This window comes from Triturus cristatus, chromosome 8 (assembly GCF_964204655.1).
Source record: "Triturus cristatus chromosome 8, aTriCri1.1, whole genome shotgun sequence".
Taxonomy (NCBI): Eukaryota; Metazoa; Chordata; class Amphibia; order Caudata; family Salamandridae; genus Triturus; species Triturus cristatus.
This window is the reverse complement of record NC_140591.1, coordinates 1,459,942,014-1,459,964,392: the sequence shown is the minus strand read 5'-3', so window position 1 is coordinate 1,459,964,392 and position 22,379 is coordinate 1,459,942,014. Positions and strand designations below refer to the sequence as shown.

The following is a 22,379-nucleotide window of genomic DNA, read 5'->3' as shown; positions in this document are numbered from 1 at the left end:
CAGCATCAGACATGTGATTAAAAAGCTAACGAGTCCCAGAAAGGTTCTTGAAAGCAGAGCAAATACGATCCTTTGAAATATATCACTGTTCCACAGAGTGTTGCTACTTAAAACTCCAGTACAACCAATGTGTTGTACAGGACTCACTAGTAAGAGTTGTTAGTTAACAAAGAATCCAAAAGGAAAAGGCTGTGTCCAGAACTAAATATATTAGGCATGTTGTCCACAAGGTCACTATGATAACAGTTTGCCATTAATGTGGTTACAAATTAAAATGGTAATCATAAGGAAAGCAATTGACCTCTAAAGGAGCCCGAATATTTTAAAAAATCCAAATAACCGACTTGATCTTACCTCCCAGTAGCAGGTAAGTAAAGAACACTCGTTATAGTAGACGAGTGGAGGCTAGTGTTTCATGCCTCTAGGAAGACGAAGGTCTTCCGAAGTAGTCTAGAAAAGGGAACATATCGCAATCATGGAAACTCTAGAAAAATATCCATAATCCCCTTATTAAGTATATAACAATTCACTAAACATTAAATATAACCAAACTCACCCATGTGCGTGTAGCTCCCTGCTCGCTTTCAAAGCAGATTGTCGACCCGCCATATTGGTGCTCCCGTATATGTGCCCAAAGCGCATGTCCTGTACATCAACGTAACGGAACACATTCACGTATTGTGTCAGTAACGTAAAACCCCTTTCATTCTCGTAGTTCAAAATGCTATGGTGAACTACAAAGCAACATAAGGGGCGATATGTAACTACTAAACGGATTCTGACATTTTAGAACTGTGAGCCGAAAAAGTAATGCCACACAGCAGGATATTTCAAGGATATAGCATCAATTTTGTATGCTCGACATAAGCACCAGTTTGACAAATATATGTACGCGGGAATTTCATCACAGCGGAACTGTGTTACTTAAGGCTATTCTAAAACATAATAATTATATAGGGCTCCAGCATATTGTTTTTTATGTGGATGAGAAGAAGAAAAACTCCTGCGCAACATAAAAGTTAAACATGTTAAAAAATGTTGTATCTTGTATAGACGAGAAAACATAATCGATTGGTTAAGCTACCTATGGAAAACAGACTACAAAAATCAGCGAAGTAAACCTCAAAAGGAACATGCGAGTTTCACCAGGATCGGCAAACGATCCTAAACATAACAACATGAACAGGCACTACAACTTCACGTGAAGGACGAGAAAGACTATAGTCATAGAGATAGCCACAAAGAAATAATAATGAAGGTGGAAGACAGTTCAGATTAAATCCCAAATCAACATAGTGTGTTCATGAGCTGTGCTCTATTGGGAGGCCAGACATCTTACAGTGGATAGGCATATGGAACCATAGTAACGTTTCAAACAAACACATATTTTAACGGGCACATTTTGATTCTGAAAATTAACATTCAGTCAAAAAACAGTGTACCAAGTTAAATTTCATAGAATCTGGTCTCATGTTTACACAGTACATAGATGATCATACCACACAGAGGTGATGCACTGAATACACTTGAGGAGAACAGATTCAAATGTCTCCTTGACTCTGGAGATAATAGTAAACTAATGAGTTGTACAAATTATCTCCCAATGCAATTCAGTCCCTAACGAATACAGACATTTCTTTAGCAAGATTAAGACCATAGTCCACTGTTCTCAATTTGCAAATCCAGGAGGCCTCAAGTTTACGTAAACGGTGAACTTTATCCCCCCTCTGGGATTATCAGCAATAGTCTCAAGCCCATGATATTTCACACAAGACAGCTCTGCCGGGCCATGCATTGCATTAAAATGTACTGCTAGAGGATAGTGGGTGTTGGCATTTCTGATGGCCCGTATACGTTCCTGTATCCTCTCTTTGACCGGTCTGATCGTACTGCCCACACAGATGTTCTTACAGACACATACAATACAATATACCATAAATTTGGCATTGCAATTCATGAATGAGTTGATCCTGTATTCTGTTTGAGTATTGTATTTACAACTTTTGATCTTGTCCAACGTATAGGGACAGACAGAACAATGACCACATTTGTCAAATTCAATGATGTTTGGTCAGAGTCATGAGGAATACTTTTTATTAAGGGTAGTACAGAATACAAATACAAGCATAATGTTATTTTTTTGTTTTCTCTGTTCAAGGTACATGGGTCAGATATCATGCAGACAGAAATGGGCATTGGATTCTATTCTTATATGTCACCTGTGCTACTTACCTTTAATTCTGTTTTGCCTCTGAGTGCTATTTTATAACCTTCATTTAGAGTGCGAAGTGTTCTCACTGTGCTTTGGTTGACATGAATTCTGTAAGCTGCAAAAAAAGGAAGATTGAAGAAATCATCTTTAGAGAAACTTCTATAATATTTCTTGTTGACATTTAGATCAATATTCATCGAATAATTTTTATATCATGTACCACAACTCTAGCCCTGGAGTGTTTTAGTGTGTGCTTTACAATTAACAAAGAAAGTGAAGCCAGAAACTCCAATCACATTTAAACATACAAGAGAGATTGAAACATTCAAATATATGATGCATATTTTAAAGGCATTCAGTGTGGAGTTAACAAGGATTTGCTGATTACAAAGTAGAATTCTAGATAGTATTTGAGATCACAGATGTGCACGTTTTATGTTGCATGTTATTACCAGAATAAGTACTTCAAAGGCCATGAACTTTAATTGCAAACCCTATTCTACTAGAAGAAAACTCAACTTGTACAGACTTGTACAGACTATGTTAAAACCATCCTTTTTATTATTTATTTAGTTTAGAAAAGAGTTATATAGTGCTTGGTCTCCAAAGGTATAAATATGCTTAACAGATAACGTGTAATGATGAGGAAGAAACATGAATAAATCCAAGAGAGTGTAACGTGAAAATAGAAACCTAGGGTGTGGATAGACACAAGAGTGGGATGAATAGGGGCCAATTAAGCTAGAGAGGCAGAAGGAAGAGAGACATGGACATAGGGGAAGGATTAATGGACAACAGAAGTAGGAGAAGAGGTAGAAAATAATTAACACAAAGAAATGAAAAGAGGGTGGAGGGAGACAGAATAGAGGAGGTGGTTAAGCCATGAAAACTGGGCAATTTGAACAAGTGAAGATGGAGAAAATGGCTGAGAGTCTGCTTTTCAAAAGGATTAATGAGACACGTAGAGTTTGAACAGATGCATCTTTAAAAGAGAGCAGGAACATAGAAGAGTCAATGCATTCTGATTTCAATATGGAAGGAGTTCCAAAATATGGAGTCAGCTCATCAAAGTTCTTGAAGAACGGAGTGTGAGATTCAGAATAGGAAGTTTTGTAGAAGATTGTTCTTGTTTCTGAGCTTCCTACCACCACCTGAGATCTGGAGTAGAAAGTTCAGAAAGGGCTGGGCATATGAATGAATTGTTTGAAGACTAGGCATCTTAGCTTGAAATTGTTCCTGGTCTTGATAGGAAGTCAGTACAGCTCAACAAGGATTGGGGAGATATGGTCAAATATAATGGCTGAAGATAGTGGTCTAGCTGTTGAGTGTTAGACAGCTTTTAGAGGCATATGGGCAGGTTGGGATGCCCCTGCCAGCACTGCATCACTGAAGTCAGGGCGACAAAGAATAAAAGCAACCGATGTAGTTCAATACTTCTGTAGTGCACTCTGAGCCCTGCAACAAGAACAATCAGGATAAAGATATCCAACATCTCTGAATCTCGCTCTTGTTCCACTCCCCTTTCTCTAGATCTATTGTTGACTGACATGGCATGCTTTACATGGTTGTCAGTGGGTTCTGGGAGATGAGGTGATTAGCACTACTCCTGTTGGATCCAGATTTCCAGGTTAGTGCGAACGTGGCATGCTACCATGCATATGTTATCATCCCAGCCTAAGCTATACCTAACATACATTATTAATCCAACCTAAGCAAGGAATTCAATTTTAATCAGTCTCAAATGTTTGATACAATAACTAAGGGGCACATTATGATGCCGGTGGGACTGCCACTGACTGGCTGTCTTGGTGGTCCGACCGCCGCTCTGTGATGCAGGCAGTCGGACTCTAAAATCTCGGGGGACGGACTTCACCTCTGACAGGGTGGCGTTCGGAATCATGATTCTGAAAGAAGGCGGCACCTGCTCAGGCACAGCCATCAGGATCACTATGTCACTTTCCGAATGCCTTTTCATGGTGGTCCCACTGCCATAGGCAGATGGAAATAGGCTTTGGGGCCCCCAAGGAGGGCCCCGTCCCCTGTAGGCCACGGCTAAGTGGCCAGGGGGTCACATGTGGTGCCGCCCACACATTCCACCACATGATGCCTGACACACAGAGCATGGATTTTTGCAAATTGCGTTTTTTACTGCAGCTTGTACATCGGCCCTTCTTCAGGCCCCAACACAACCCGCAGTAGGAAAATGCATTTTCCGACCTCCTACATGGAGGTTCGATCAAAATATGGCAGGTGGGACCGCCGACTACTTGTCAGCCGGTCTCGACCGACATCGCAATGTTCCCCTAAGTTACAATAAAAGGCTTGTGTGGTAAGGTCTGAAAGTAAGGTCTTTCAGTCAGAAGTGATGTCAGTAAGGAGTAGAAATTGGTGCCATGCAACAGGAGTTTAAGTTCCGCACACATATGAATACATGAGCATCTACCATCACACTGTGTTCAGACAAAATATCGGAAATAAAATATCGTCAAACAGAAATATCAAGTCTGAAATATCATCACACAGAAAACTTGTGAGCAAGAATATTGTTGTCCAGAATATCGATTTTAAGGTGAGTAATAACGATTTTAATAATATCGAAATCATTAATATAGTTTACAAAAATATTGTTGTTAAGAATATCGTTTTTTGATTATTCATAAGTGCTTTAGTAGATATTTTATATTTTGGTATACATTTTGTATATGTTTTAAAATGTTTGTTTAATTATTGTTAATGTTTTTTAATATAATTTTTTAATTTTTATATATTTTTTTACTTCTAGTACTGTAGTGGTTTGTAGGGTTTATATGGGTACAGGGTGGGAAGTAAATTAATTATAATCAATTAATAATTACCTTTTAATTACTATTTTTTATTTGCTTGATAATTACTTATGTTAATTGTATAATTCATTTATTTTAATTAACTTTCAGGTACGGGTTGTGTTTTTTGTAGGGGCATAGGGTGAGAAGTACATTTACTATGATTAGTGAATAGATAAATGTTTTTAATATTAATTATTTAATTGATAATTAATTATGTTAATTGTATAATTATTTATTTACTTAATTAGGTTTCAGAAGCACGTTGTTTTTTCTCTAGGGGTCTAGGGTGGGAAGTAAATAAACTATAACTAATAATTAATTGGTAACTAATATTAATAATTTTATTTCTAAGTATGAAAATTGCGAAATGGAATAAAAAACATGTAGTGTGTGTTTTGTTGTATGTATGGGTAAAGGGTGTGTAGGAAAATAATTCATTATTATTGTTAATTTATAATAATTATTGAAATGATAATTATGTAAAATATGTAATTAAGATATTCTTTACATTCTGTTTTAGGTGTTAGTTATGGCATTTGTAATAGTAAAGGGTGGGAAGTTATTTAAATATAATTAATTTTGTATAGTTAATTAATAATAATAATTGGTTAATTGGCAATTAATTTAGACAATGATGTAAATAATATTTTGGTTATTCAAAGTAGGTCTGGGTTGTTTGTATTGTATGGATAAAGGGTGGGGATGTAATTAAATTAATCTATATATTTATATATATATGTATATATATTTATAATAGTAATATAATTATTTTAGTAATAGTTAATTATTATTGATATTTTAATAAATATTTTATTATGAAACATGTGTAAATGATATAATTTTAAGAATTCATTTTAGACATGTGTTGTGTACTCTTTAGAAATATAGTGTAGAAAGTTATTTAAATAATAATACATTTAAAAATAGTTAATGTTTTCTAGTTATGTTGTTTATTATTGTATATGTTAATTGTGTTTTGCTTTTCAAATGTAAATAACATTGTATTTGTTGGTTAATAATATTTTGAGAATATAGGCCCTTATTATGACGTCTGACCGCCCGATTATTATCCGGTGGTTGGAGCGCATTGGGCTGGGGGAGAGGCCGTCGCCACCAACAGACTCAAGGAGACCATCAGGTGTTGGTTGAATTCATAATCCTTACAATTGGGCAGTGCCTGCGGATGCACCTCCATAAGGATTACGATTAGAGCTCCCACAGCCTATTCACGGCAGTCGGACTGCCATGAGAAGGCTTTCAGAAAGTGACTTTGGGGGACCCTAGTAGGGCCCCTGTCACCCATGGGCCTCCGCTATGGGGCAAGGGGGGTACATGTGGTGTTCCCCAAACATCCATGTTACACTAATGGGAGTGGGAATAGCAAATTTTACCCCTATGCAATCCAACAGTTTCCCTACTGTTGCACTGACTGGAGTAGGCAAAGTTAATTTTTCCCCTCCACAATCCAACACTTTCCCTACTGTTGCACTGACTGGAATGGGAATAGTAAATTTTACCCCTCCGCAATCCAATACTTTTCCTACTGTTACACTGACTTGAGTGGGAACAGTACATGTTATCCCTGTGCAATCCAACAGTTTCCCTTCTGTTGCACTAAGTGGAGTGGGTCTAGTAAATTGTACACCTCCTGAGTCCAACACTTTGTCTATTCTTGTATAAATTGTAGTGGGAATAGTATATTTATTAATTGTTAACTAAAATGATTTACTTTATATTGTTTCAATTGATAATATTATGTTTTTGTTTATTTAAAATTATAACATTTATAATCATTAATATTTTTAATATGAAATATATTTTTTGTAAATTCTAAATTTGTATCTTGTTTAACTTTTTATTTGTAATTAAAATGGTTTGTTTTAAAAACAAAAGGGTGTTGGATATACATATAAAAATTTAAAAAAGGCATTTTAATATAAATTATTAGTTTAATAATATTTTTTAATCAGATATATGTAAATAAATATAGAAACATTGATATATGTGTGTTTTGCATTTTGAAATAATTATAATTGTTATAATTTAAAAAACCTTACCTATGTTTTATTTGTATCATATTATTGTTAATATTTAATATATTTAATGTTTACTATTTAAATTTATATCTATTTTTAAAAAGCAATATTTTAGACAATGATATTAGTGACAACAGAGGTGCCAATTACGATCCTGTAAAAAAATTCCCCGTACGACTCGTATCCGGTCTTTTTACCGTACGAATCGTACAAGTGCCGTACAAACTGCCAACTGCGATTCGCATGGGAAAAAGTCCATACGAATCGCATTGGGAATTATTCCCCACACATCCTCGGGTCGGAAAATGTGTCCGACACATCCTCGGACGATTTACCGTACAAATGTGAAAAGTGAAGTCCGACCGCGCTAGTACGATCCATCCCGTGCGTCCGATGTTATAACCGGATGGAAAAAACACCGTCCGCACCGAACTCCCATAGCAACCATGGAGACATGTGCCCGCATACGTGCCCAACACTCCCCCCAGCCCCCCTATGTACGAGTCGAATCCCCACCCATGTATGTACACCCGTGTATGAACGAGACGTACCCCCACCCGCGTATGTATGGAGCGTACCCCCACCCCAACCGTGTATGTACGACCCGTACCCCCACCCCAACCGTGTATGTACGAGCCGTACCCTCACCCGCGTATGTATGGAGCGTACCCCCACCCCAACCGTGTATGTACGACCCGTACCCTCACCCGCGTATGTATGGAGCGTACCCCCAACCCAACCGTGTATGTACGGACCGTACCCCCACCCCAACCGTGTATGTACGACCCGTACCCTCACCCGTGTATGTATGAAGTGTACCCCCACCTCAACCGTGTATGTACGACCCGTACCCCCACCCCAAACGTGTATGTACGACCCGTACCCTCACCCGCGTATGTATGGAGCGTACTCCCACCCCAACCGTGTATGTACGACCCGTACCCTCACCCGCGTATGTATAGAGCGTACCCCCACCCCAACCGTGTATGTACAGACCGTACCCCCACCCCAACCGTGTATGTACGACCCGTACCCTCACCCGCGTATGTATGAAGCGTACTCCCACCCCAACCGTGTATATACGACCCGTACCCCCACCCCAACCGTGTATGTACGACCCGTACCCTCACCCGTGTATGTATGGAGCGTACCCCCACCCCAACCGTGTATGTACGGACCGTACCCCCACCCCAACCATGTATGTACGACCCGTACCCTCACCCGCGTATGTATGGAGCGTACCCCCACCCCAACATTCTAAGTACGGAGCGCACCCCAGGCCCCAACACCAGCACCTTCACCCAACATCGCGCATGTACGAGTCGTACCAAGCCAGACACAAGGACAGCACTGTACAACAAAATTGCCGAAGTACACACCGTACACACGCTAAAAACGCACGTACACAACCAGGACAAAGCACAACAACACAAGAATACACTATTCGAATGGCACAAAGCCACAAAACATGTCCAACAAACACAACACATTCACTGACCTGCAACTGCCAAAATCCCAAACAGAGGCCCAAAACGCAACCACTCCTTATAACACACCCACCCAAAGTTCAAACACAGCCACACCCACCAATGGACCAATAAAAAGGGCCCACAACAGACTCACTGCTGCCAGACCCCACAGACAACCTACAGCACCATACTTGAACCTTTACTACACCTTACACTTGCACACCTTCACACACACACCTTCACAAACACCCCCTCATCACATTCACACACACCTGCACAACCACACCCACACACCCACAACCATCCACACCCACACCCCCAACAACCATCCACACCCACACCCCTCACCATGCCCACTAACAAGAATCCAAAGTTCACTAGCCAAGAGTTGGAGGTCCTTGTCGACGAAATCCTCAGAGTCGAGCCACACCTCTTTGGAACATTGGTCTGACAGACCAGCATTTCCGAAAAAACAGCCATGTGGCAGAGGATTGTCGATGCTGTGAATGCTGTTGCGTCCACCAGAAGGACCAGGCATGAATGCCAAGCCAGGTGGTACGATCTGCGGAGGAGGGTCCGAGCCAAAATGACCGACGACCACAACCAGGCCAACATCACAGGAGGAGGGCCGCCCCGCAGACCCGTACAATACCATCCCTGGGAGGAGAGGGTGATGGCCATACTGCCGGTGGTGGCAGTGGACGGATTAGAAGGACTCCGAGACCCGGGTGAGTACACAAACAACTCACCTCACATGGAGGGAACGTCATCCACAACCAAACTCACAATCAGTCACGCAACCACCCCAAGCTATCGCATGACTCAACCACACTCCATGAACACGCACATGCCACTAGCGCCACCATGCCCCATGCACCCAGCTGGACAATGCCAAGTCACAGGCCACAGAAAACACCAACACAAGACACGGTAAGCCGGATGGCGGGAGTATGGGCCCCAAAAATCATATAGTGCAACTCAGAAGCAGACAACAATGCCCTCTGCCCATATGGCCTAGGTCACAGCCAGACAAACAGTGTGTCCCCACACAGGAAAGACTTGCCAGCAAATGGCGGACGCCTTGCATTAAGACATGGGGGTGAAGGCACTTTTTGCACATGACAGCAGCTAATGAACAGCCAACACTGTGAAAGAGTGGCAGCACACACCACCACAGCAGCAGCGCAGACACACACACTACACCCAATGGGTGCCTGGAGAGCAGAAACAAACTCACATCAACAAGCCAAGGGCCATTCAAAGATCTGCTAAAAGTGTGTGCCTAGGAAGCTGGGCTGAGGTGACAGAGGGTGACACACAGAGGGAGGGAGAGGGGGAGAGAGAGGGAGGGAGACACAGGGAGCCGGACAGAGGGAGGAGGCTGACACAGGGAGGGAGGGAGAGGGGGACAGAGAGGGAGTGAGAAAGGGACACACAGGGAGACCAATTCTGCCTTGTGGGGTGTGGGAATGTCTGCTCGTGAGCAGGTGGACTGCGTGCATGTAGACAAGGGTGGCCAGTGCCTCAATCCCCCTCTCTTCTCCATGGCAAAACACAGGGCCATGTCTCAACCTGTGCACGAGCATAACGACAGCTACCTGCATTATATAAGTGTGTGGAACAACTCCATGTGCCCACGTACAGTGCAACACGGAAGGCGCCAATGCATGGCTCGCCACACCTGCTCACTCCACTGCTGACTGCAGTCACAATTGACAAAGCAAGTAAGACTGTGCCACACATAGGTAAAGTCTCAAAAGCTGTGGCCAAGGGACATACCCATGCACAACGCACTGTGAGTGGAATGCAAGACATATCCAAATTCCCAGAGGAAATGTGCCAACTTTGAAACGAATGAAACATGGATGTTGCATGGAACATAAATAACATTGTCTCTCTCACACACAGGTCAGCATCGTGGATCACCCCCCAACACTGGGGGGGAAGACTCACAGGACCCGGCTCTGCGGGAAGCCGATCCCACCGGCAGCGACGACTCTCACCACTCTGTGGACAACCCCGACCAACCTGACTCCTCTGGTGTCCAACCACCTGCAGCACCTGCGTCAGGTACAACTGGGCCAACCACCACCCCCACTCCTGCCACATCCCAGGAGACACCCAGGATCCCTGCCCCACCACCACAATGCAGCCAGGCTCACCAGGAGGGACACGGTGTACCGGGCACCCAGGAGGAGGCAGGCGACAACGCTAATGCCACCCCTCAGGGGTCCTGGAGACCCGATGTGCCCACAAGGGCAGGCCAGGTGCAAGTGGGCAGGGGTGGTGGGAGTGGAGGACGGCGGAGGCGCGAGCCTGACCAGTTGGCTGCGGAACGGGTATATGCCCATGTCAGAAACTTCCTGGACACATACCGGCAGGACACCACGGGCATGGCCCAGGTTGTGTCCATCCTCGAGGAGATCAAGACCCAGCAGGCCCAGCAACATGCGGAGCAAAATGCCTGTCTACTGCGACACCAAGGGCGGATGGAGGACAGACAGGCTGAGCTCGTGACGGTGTTCAGGGGAATTCACAGTACACTCAGTCGGATAGCCGACAACATGGGCAACCCTCCCTGTGCCGCCAGGCGTAGAACATCACCACCCACAGGGAGGGATCAGGAGGAGGAGGAGACATCCGATGGAGCATCCCAAACATCGTCACGGCCTGCTTCTGAGGGTTCCCGCAGGAGGGCGGGTCGTCCACGGAAAAGACCGTGAGGGTCGGCGCAACAGCACCATCTCCCAGGACACCTGGCCTGGCACCTGGCCCACTCGACCAACAGCAGCTCATCAGCAAAAGACATTCTCTGCCACATGGACTTGCTGCTCACTGTCTGACCAATGTTGACAAAGACTGTGGCATGGACTCTGAGGATTTCCAATGGCAAGGACACCAACTCCCCTAGTGAACTTTGGATTCCACACAGCCGGAAAGCCCCTCATGTCATACCCCCCCACGTACCCCAACAAAAATAAAAGTTACACGATAAAGAGATGATGCCTACATTTTGCATTATTACCTTACATGTGTCTTGTTAAGTCTAACCATGCCAGAGTTCTCATATGACTCCAACCATCCACACCCTGGGGCCTGAGTCTGGCACAGGACACACATGGGTCACAATGTATTAGGCAAGACACACATGGAGCACCATACACACCCGTGATGGGCCCAACCAGCTGAGGGGGTGGCCGCACAACCATGCCGACAGACATATTGAGTACAGCGACAGCCATGCGCAGAGGTCAGGGATCATGTGGAGTGTCCTGGGGGGCACCCAGGTACGTGTGGACAGGTGGCAGAACCATGTCCTGCAAGCTTGAGTCAGGTGGATGCAGAGAATGGTGGCCTGGCCAACGTTGGATGCATGGGGATGGCACATGTCACAATACCCACACAGTCATGGACATCATGCACAATACACAGTCTAATCCCACACAAACAGCTTGCATCTTGCTACTCGACACATAGACACATAGCCACTATCACGGAAAACCATGCCAGACATGCTGTATGCACCGTGGCAACACACCAGCATTGACTGAGAATAGGCACCTTGGAGGCATAGGGACACCTTTATTATTCATGTATTCGGGAATGCTGAGGCAACTCGGAGTACACATAAACAGGTCATGTGGAGTAACATGTGGGTCCAACACTGGAACCCCCCTTCTGCTGCACAAATGCGTGATAGCCATGGAACTGGCACACAAGTGTCGGCCAACAGCTAAACACCCCCTGCTGCTCACGGAGAGGCTGCCATACACCATTGATCCTCTGATGTGGAAGTCCCACACCATGTCAAGCCAATGCAAACCGTATGTGTCCGAGGGCAGTGTTACACACATTGATGCCATCATCACAATCCACTATCCCATCACAGATGACTGTCAACAAGTCTGACCATCTATTCAGGTGTACCCAGCTACATGTCATGTGTACCATGGTGATGCGACATGTCTGCAGAGGAACCAAACATCGACAGGGGCAGTGTGCACACATCAGAAACAACAGCCACACCCAAGACACCCCTGATGCATCCCTTACCCTAAGGAGACTTCCAAACTTGTCCGTGCATGTAACGCTGAGTCAGCACACGATGACGTGTCCATGAGGAATAGCAGTGCCACAACAATGCAACCAGCAGACGGCATGCGCAAGTACCTGGGGATGAGAGACACACAAGAAGTCAGCCACAAAAAGCACAGCCACTTGCATGTGCATGTACTCGACACATGTAAGGATGACAACATGCTAGGTCACAATTATGACTGGGGAAATACACTCATCACTGGCACCATCACTCGAGTGACACATCCACACACACCTCTGACTCACGTGGCATACATGCAGATGGACACACACATCGCAACACATGCCACACGGGGACCAATGCGTGCACACACAGACACTGGTACTCACCACTAAGCAAAGATGTCGCGTATGAGCCGACTCCGGATGTCCTCTTGCGGAACCACATCCTCCACATCACTAGCCCCATTGCCAAGCCCTTCGTCCTCCACGGGTGGATGGTCCTGATCATCTTGATCCAGGATGAGTGGCACAGCTTTCTCAACTGCCATGTTGTGCAGCATGCAGCAGACCATGAAGATTTTGCAGACCTTCGCCGGGGCATATGGGAGGGCGCCGCCGGTCTTGTGGAGGCATCTGAATCGGCTCTTCAGGAGGCCAAATGTCCTCTCAATCACTCGCCTTGTCCGGCCATGGGCTGTGTTGTAGCGGAGCTGGGCCGGCGTGATGGGGTTGCGGAGAGGTGTGATCAGCCATGGCATGTTGGGATAGCCAGCGTCCCCTACATGGAAACCACATGGACATGAGTAGGACAGGAGAAGCGGTCGTGCTGTAAGTCTACACAAAATACAGGACAGACAGAGTGTACCCACCAACAACACATGCTCGTTCGTTGCGCAGCTGCGTCATCATTTCAGGCACCCTGCTACGCCTCATGATGTAGGCATCGTGTGCTGATCCTGGAAAACGAGCACAGACATGTGAAATCACCATGTTGGACAGACACACCACAAGGGCATTGATGGAGTGGTAGTGTTTGCGATTCCTGTAAGCTACCTCCTGTGCCTGTGGTGGTACCAAAGCCACATGTGTCCCATCTATGGACCCAATGACATGGGGCATCCCTCCCAGGGCATAGAATCCACGCTTGACCACAGTCAACAGTTCAGGAGTTGGGAAATGGATGAACTCATCCAGGTGAAGCAACATGGCCTCTAAGAAATCATGCAGCACACGGCTGAACATGCTCTGGGACATGCCACCAACATGAGCCATGGTATATTGAAAGGTACCCGTGGCAAGAAAATGTAGGGCTGCCATTACCTTCAGCTTGGGTGTCAGTGCCGTAGGATACCTGTGCAGCGGTTGCAGGTGTGGTGCCAGCCTTGCCGTCAACTCCTCAATCAACGGTTGGGGGAAGCGGTAGCACCGGATACAGTCATTCTGCCGCATGTCAGCCAAATCCGGAATTGGTCGGGGAAGAGGCGGCGCTCTGCAGTAATTTGGAAGTGACAAGGAGGAGTGAGTGCACTACAACAACAATTGATTTGTACTGAGCACATGTTAATCTGTCAATACACATATGCTACATACGGAGTCAGGTATGTGCCACATGCCCTGGACACGTATGGCTGCCAGGTGACACTCCTACCAAGACCCAGCTACACACGGAGATTGTGAACCTCCACATGCCATGGCATGGGATTAGCTGTGTCCCAGTGTAAGTGAACAGCCAGACGCAACACAGGAGTGACATACATCAACACATCAGCAGAAGTAGGATGCCGATTTCAGAGACAGGTAGCGGAACACTAGAGCCACAGGTCACATGACATTACACTAGGACAGCCCACACACCTTGCCAATAAGGTGTACATGTAATGACTCACCACACATACATTGAGAGGATGCAGACTTGTCCTTGTTACGCTACTCCGTGTCCCATGCATACATACGCACCTCACATCTGATACCACATGTGGCCTGGTGTGCGTAATAGTGTGCCATGTCCATCTACACACAGACACATGTTGGTTGCTGCAACAGCTGATGCTTTTGAGGGAGCACCAACATCAAGCTAATGGGAACACACCACACATACATGACATTGACACATCGTGCACCGTGGGTAGTGACATGTCTGGTGTGGTAACCCCTGTAGCGGGCATCAGGTGACACTTTCGTGTGTTGTTGACTGTGCCATGCCACTGACGCTCATCCCAAGTGTGCAGTACGACATGCACACATGTCAAAGGAGTTAAGGGCATGCCTGGCACACATTGCACCGTCACACATAACATCTGTACACATCTCATCATACATCTGTTGCCTCCTCGACTCAGGAGTAATGTGCCACATCACAGACTTTCACACCTGTGCCCCACACATGTAGTAATGCCCAGACAATGCCTTGATGTCCATACATGGACAAGTATGTCAGCTCTATTCCTTCCTGTGTGCTGCCTGTCACCACTGTGATGTGTGAAAGGCACCGTACATTCGCTCAGAGGGCCTGTGTACGTTCCCTATCACTATGGGTGTGCTCGCGTATGCGTACCCATAGTGATAGTGAGCGTACAGGCATGTGTACGGTCCGTATCACTATGGGTGTGCTCGTGTATGCGTACCCATAGTGATAGTGAGCGTACAGGCGTGTGTACGGTCCGTATCACTATGGGTACGTATACGCGAGCACACCCATAGTGATACGGACCGTACACACGCCTGTACGCTCACTATCACTATGGGTACGCATACGCGAGCACACCCATAGTGATACGGACCGTACACACGCCTGTACGCTCACTATCACTATGGGTACACATACGCGAGCACACCCATAGTGATACGGACCGTACACACGCCTGTACGCTCACTATCACTATGGGTACGCATACGCGAGCACACCCATAGTGATACGGACCGTACACACGCCTGTACGCTCACTATCACTATGGGTACGCATACGCGAGCACACCCATAGTGATACGGACCGTACACACGCCTGTACGCTCACTATCACTATGGGTACGCATACGCGAGCACACCCATAGTGATACGGACCGTACACATGCCTGTACGGGCCGTTGCTATGCTTTTGGGGTGCCCTAGGGCCCCGGTACGCACCGTACATGTGTGTGAAACTCCAAATTACATAGGGGACACATGAGGGACAAGTATAAAGGCCTACATGCATGCTGGTTGTCATGGAGACCAAGTTTAAAGTTTGAATTTTTTTCAGCAGGTGCACAGCAGAAGTCAGTTTGAATTAATCTACTTTGTTGCAATGTGGTTCTGGAGTTGACATCATGCTCAAGAAAAAAACACTATCAGAACACACTGACTGTGCTAGGTTTGAAGGGATTGGAGGAAACATAGGATGCAAATGTGAGTGACCAATCACTCAGTACTCCTGTGCATGAAACAGGCCAGCAAGGCAGATATAAGGCAGCCAGGTCCCATGAGGGAGCACTTGCCTGCACATCTTTGGATTCTACGACCCAGCTGCTGCTACTGATTCCCTGGAACCATGTCAAGGTCTGTGGAGAGGTCACAGTCTTTCACCCTGGAGGAGAACCTGGCATTGCTGGATGTGATCCTCCCACAGTACCCCCTGCTGTATGGGCGACCAGGGTATCAGGTGAGTGCAGAGTCTACTAGCACAGACTGTGTCCCTTGTTTGTGACTGTGACTTCTGGCATTGTGTCCAGGTGTGACACACATGCTATGTACTGTAGGGGCGGTCCCGGGGGGGAATGCCTGATGTCTCCCAGCCAGAGCATGCTGTGGTGCATGTCTGCCGTCCTCACTTGCATTGTGTTTACTGTGACAATCACTGCATGGTGCATGCCACATTCTGCCTGTCTTGTCCTCCTGGGAATGTAGCCTCTACAGTCCTCATGTGATTATGTGGTCAGCCCAGTGTGACAGGTGACTGTACCCACAGATGTGTGTTAGTTCTGTGTACCTGTGCTGAGAGTGTCCACATGATGTGTTCGTACCCTGGACATCGGTGTGTGTGTAAGTCCCCTGTCATGTGAGTGGGCGCATATGTGGAGTGTGGCACCCGGGCTGCATGAGGGATGGATATACCCTGCCCATGTGATGTGAGCAGGGAGCAGTGCTGTGTGTCTGACGTGCAGAGCCAGCCCCACACCTGTGAGCCCCCCCCCGTCTAGTGGCACATGTGCAGAGTGAGGTTTGTCGCTGCATTTGGCAATAGCAGGTGAATGTCCTTTGCCTGTCTGTGTCTGTGTACTCTGCTGAGGTAGCGTCAGTGGCCTGTGGCATGTGACTGCTTAGAGGTGCTGCACATTATCCTGGTGTAGCTTGTGATGCACAGTGTGAGCCTGGATCATTGATTGTGTCGTTGCCCTCATTCCACCTGTGTACTTTCAATGGCACGTACTGCTTTTGCCCTTCCCCAGAGGATAATGTCCCTATGACAAAGGTGCAATGCGTTGGATGCATACTATGCCTTGTTGTAAACAGCAAATTTGTTCTAATATGTGTCTCTGTGACATGTGCCAGGTGTATTGATGTAGTGTCACTTGTTCATCCTCACAGGTAGGCGCCTCTGCCAAGAAGCAGATCTGGATGAACGCCGTCAGTGCCGTGAGGAGGACGGACGGTCGCAAGCGGCGCCTGGCCCAGGTGAGGAAACGCTGGCAGGATATCCGGTGCTGGACGCGGAGGATCGCATGGGTCCTGCTGGGGGACTCACCTGAGACCCATAAGAACCGCGGGTGCCGCCGTCTGACCCACATCCACAAGCGTGTGCTGGCGGTGGTATTTCCAGACTTGGACAGGCGCTTACAGGAGAAGCAGCAGCAGCAAGGGGGTAGGTACATGTGTGTTTGTTGTGTGTCACCAGCATTTGTAAGTGCACAGTTGCATGGATACACTGCCAGGGTTTAAAGGTGCTGTGCAGATCCTAATACCCACAGTATAGCGGTGCTCTCCTGCCTCCCTTCCCCTCCTTGCAATGTGTTCCCTGGTCTGTGTGTAGTCACTCCTTCACAAGGCTATGTAGGCTGGCACTTTCTCCACGTGAACTATGCCTGTAGCATCATGTGTGGGGGTGGTGTGTAACAGGTTTTGGGACCTTGCCTGTGCCCTGTCCAGTTCAGTACTTGTGGGTTCCATGTCAGTTGGCACTGATGCTGAGTCCAGACATGGGAGTTAGTCTCTCAAGTGTCATGCCTTACAGCACGCATGTCCTATGTTGTGGCCTGTGACATGATGTGCATGAGTGTGCGATACGCATAGTGCAGGGATGGTGGCGTGTGTTGCAGTCATTCCCATTCAGGACCATGGAGATGTGTGGCCACTACTGTCCCCTGGGGCATATTTTCATAGGTGTCATGTGTGTCATCACAAAATGTGGACACTCTCAGTGTCTACAGCATAGGTTGTGCTCTGTGCCATTGTCCCCTGGCACCATGTATATTGACGTAATATGTAGTACAAGTGTCCACTGTACAGCATGACATGATTTTCCTTGTTCATATTCACGGTGGCCAGTGCCTGTGTGTCTTGTTACAATCATCTGATGATGACCATTTGCACATGATTATTTGGACAGGCGCACCTTGGGTATTTGGGGTCCAATCTTGCATTTATGCAGCCCATGTGCATTTCACCCAGACTAAGAGATGTAAGTGCTTCCTGTGTCTCAACAAATTGTCTCTTGTAGGGGGTGGTTGGTGCGGGCAAAGCCTACATGTCAAAACCTGATGTCTCCTTGCTAGGTCTGGCCAGTGTGTGATGTTTGTCTGGACATACACTCAAGGTGCAGTGAGCCAGTCATGGTGGGCATGTTTATAGTATTACCTATGCAGCATGTGCCTCAAGTTCATGGATATGGTCCCTGCTCATCCCTATTTTCCGCAACGCTGTGTGGTGCAGATGCAGTGCTGGATTGTCCCCAGGGCCTGGCTCCTCTGTCAAACTCCATTTCATGTCATTTGCTATTGTGTCATGCTCTCCATGGTTTTTCAGTGGCATTTTGGGTCAACCAACTGTGTGTTGCATGCCCTACATCTGTACCTTGTTTTGCAGATGTTACTGATCTTTCTTTTCAGGCTTTGCACTGTAACCTATGTAGATTGGACTCATGTGACATATGTATACAGGTGTATGATTAATTGCTGTCTCTTCACCTTGCCCACAGCATCGTCGGGGGACACGGAGGGAGACATGAGCACAGACGGAGCGGAGGGACCGAGCACCAGTGCCAGCGTTGACATCGTGGCTGGCACATCGAGTGGAACTGAGGCGGAGGAGAGTGAGGCCGAGGACCTGTCCACTGGCACGACAGAATATGAAGCTGACGGGTCCGAGGATGATCTCTCCGAGTGGGCGGAGGCTGCACCAGCAGCTGACAGCGGCACAACATCTCTCCCCGCCCCCTCCATTGCCATCAGCCGCCTCCCACTTGCTCGTGTCCCTTCCCAGCGTGCCCGGTCACCACATGTCTCCTTCCTGCCAGGCACCGCACCCCCTGCGCCTGTCTCCACTGCTGCCGCCAATGCCGAGTCTGTGGACATCCAGCGGCAGTTGCAGGTTGGTCAGGCTGCGATGCTTAATGTCCTCCATGGCCACAGCCAAGTGCTGAACAACATGGAGGCATACTTGGAAGGCATTTTCTCATCGCAGGCTGACCAAAGCAACTTGCTGAGGTCCATTGACTCGACACTGACTGCAGCAGTGGGTCTCCTGCAGCGCTACGTCCAACCCCCTACCCCTGACCCATCCAAACTTTCTACTCCCATGCCTGTCCCACGTACACCCAGACGTCAGCATGCACCCACCACAACAGACACAGGCACCACACCAGCAGGGAAGGTCATACGCACACCTCCTGGCACGCACACACAGGGTGAAGTAGGCACACCCACTGGGTCGGGGGGCAAACGTAAGACACGCAGCCAGAGTGGGAGTCCGCATTCCACCAAATCCACTCCCTCCAAATCCCCTCCCCTCAGCTTTCCTGGCCACATATCCGGCAAAGACTCCTTCATGGCTGCTCTGTCCCTGAGCCCCACTGTGACACCACCCCGCAAGCGGTCAAGGGAGTCCCCGGTCAGGGTGGTTGAGTTCCCCCCCCTGTCCACACCCTCCCCCAGTGGCGCTGCGACCCATCCCTCCGCCCCCCCCCTCCTTGGGGCCTGTGGTTCCTTCGGGTGCAGGGGAGTCACTGGAGGACCTTGCTAAGGTGTGCAGCGCCATCTTGGCCTCCGCCTTTGGCCCTGCCCCACCCCCTGTGGTGGAGTCCTCCATCCCTGCACCCACGACGCCTACCCTTCGCCCTCATGTCCCTGCGGTGCCTGGTCCTTCCCCCCCACATGATGCCCTCCCCGCTCTGGAAGACGAAGGAGTCTGACTGTGCAGGCAAGCTAGGGGACACGCGTCCCACTGTGTCCCCCAACTGTATTTGAACTTTGGTTTGCCCTATGGGCATTGTACATTTTGAACTTTCAAGGGACAAACAGATTTTTGGATGCTGAATAAAGCAATTTATTTTTCCTTAGTACACTACTGTCTGTCTGGTGTTGCTGTTGGTGGACCTGCCCCATTATTTTGGGTGGTGATTATGTGTTGGGTGTGTGGGAATTGTAGACTTGTGCTGGTCATAGGGTGGATCCTGGTATCTGTGTGCCATCACAAGCTGTTGGCTACATAACTTTGTTCATGTAAGCAGTTACTGCATGGTGACATCGTCCCAAGGTGTGTTCCTTCCTCTGTGTAACCTGACATCTTCCCTGCAGGGTCTTTCCAATATGTGGTGCTGAGCGATGTCTCCACCTGCATCATTCGTGGCATCCTTGGTGGTCACTGTACTTGTGTATGTAGACTGTTGTCATGACTTCATGTGTACATGTTTTCTTTTTGGCGCTATGCATGTGTATACTCCCAGCCTCGCACACATGTGGTACATGTACTGCAGGATCTTTGTGCACCTGACTGACATTTGTGGGCATTGGATCTGTGGGTACTCCACCCTTTTCTTTGCAGGGGCACTGCTGTGAGTGTTAGGCACCCACCCCACCTGTGTCTGGGCACTGCTGGGAGGACTCTGCACACACCCCTCCTGTGTCTGGGCACTGCTGGGAGGACTCTGCACACACCCCTCTTATGACTGGGCACTGCTGGGAGTGTTAGGCACCCACCCCTCCTGTGTCTGGGCACTGCTGGGAGGACTCGGCACACACCCCTCTTATGACTGGGCACTGCTGGGAGTGTTAGGCACCCACCCCTCCTGTGTCTGGGCACTGCTGGGAGGACTCTGCACACACCCCTCCTGTGTCTGGGCACTGCTGGGAGGACTCTGCACACACCCCTCTTATGACTGGGCACTGCTGGGAGGACTCTGCACCCACCCCTCCTGTGTCTGGGCACTGCTGGGAGGACTCTGCACACACCCCGCCTGTGTCTGGGCACTGCTGGGAGGACTCTGCCCACATCCCTCCTGTGTCTGGGCACTGCTGGGAGGACTCTGCACACACCCCTCTTATGACTGGGCACTGCTGGGAGTGTTAGGCACCCACCCCTCCTGTGTCTGGGCACTGCTGGGAGGACTCTGCACACACCCCTCCTGTGTCTGGGCACTGCTGGGAGGACTCTGCACACACCCCTCTTATGACTGGGCACTGCTGGGAGGACTCTGCACACACCCCTCTTATGACTGGGCACTGCTGGGAGGACTTTGCACCCACCCCTCCTGTGTCTGGGCACTGCTGGGAGGACTCTGCACACACCCCGCCTGTGTCTGGGCACTGCTGGGAGGACTCTGCACACACCCTTCCTGTGTCTGGGCACTGCTGGGAGGACTCTGCACACACCCCTCTTATGACTGGGCACTGCTGGGAGTGTTAGGCACCCACCCCTCCTGTGTCTGGGCACTGCTGGGAGGACTCTGCACACACCCCTCTTATGTCTGGGCACTGCTGGGAGGACTCTGCACACACCCCTCCTGTGACTGGGCACTGCTGGGAGGACTCTGCACCCAACCCTCCTATTTCAGGATATGTACGCTTAGAACATACACAGTTGTGGGTTCGCTCCATGCATACGTGGTGGGGGTATGGTCCGTACGTACACTGTTGGCATGGGGGTACGCTCCATGCATACGCGGGTGAGGGTACGGGTCGTACATACACGGTTGGGGTGGGGGTACGCTCCATACATACGCGGGTGAGGGTACGGGTCATACTTACACTGTTGGGGTGGGGGTACGCTCCATACGTACGCGGGTGAGGGTACAGGTCGTACTTACACTGTTGGGGTGGGGGTACGCTCCATACGTACGAGGGTGAGGGTACAGATCGTACTTACACTGTTGGGGTGGGGGGTACGCTCCATACGTACGCGGGTGAGGGTACGGGTCGTACTTACACTGTTGGGGTGGGGGGTACGCTCCATACGTACGCGGGTGAGGGTACGGGTCATACTTACACTGTTGGGGTGGGGGGTACGCTCCATACGTACGAGGGTGAGGGTACGGATCGTACTTACACTGTTGGGGTGGGGGGTACGCTCCATACGTATGCGGGTGAGGGTACGGGTCGTACTTACACTGTTGGGGTGGGGGGTACGCTCCATGCATACGGGGTGGGGGTACGGTCCATACATATCCGTACCCACGCTATGGAATGCTTGTGCGGGCCGAACCCAGGCCTTTGCCACGTGGGTACAGCCGTCCCGCCATTGTTGGGGTGACGTAGGTGTGGGCGTGGTACGACTCGTACCCACGCTCTTAAGGCGTGGGTACGGGACGTACCTGTATTGTTGTGTTGCC

The 22,379-nt window shown here is 48.3% G+C and overlaps 1 protein-coding gene across 1 annotated transcript in view; it reads right to left on the bottom strand.

Annotated features, from left to right (window-relative positions):
* The window catches only part of LOC146805930 (retinal guanylyl cyclase 2-like), a 468,140-nt gene that overhangs the window by 53,998 nt on the left and 391,763 nt on the right, over positions 1-22,379 (bottom strand). The window contains exon 17 of the mRNA XM_085620568.1: positions 2,233-2,327. Coding sequence (XP_085476694.1) covers positions 2,233-2,327 — 95 coding nt within the window. The remainder of the gene's footprint in view (positions 1-2,232; positions 2,328-22,379) is intronic.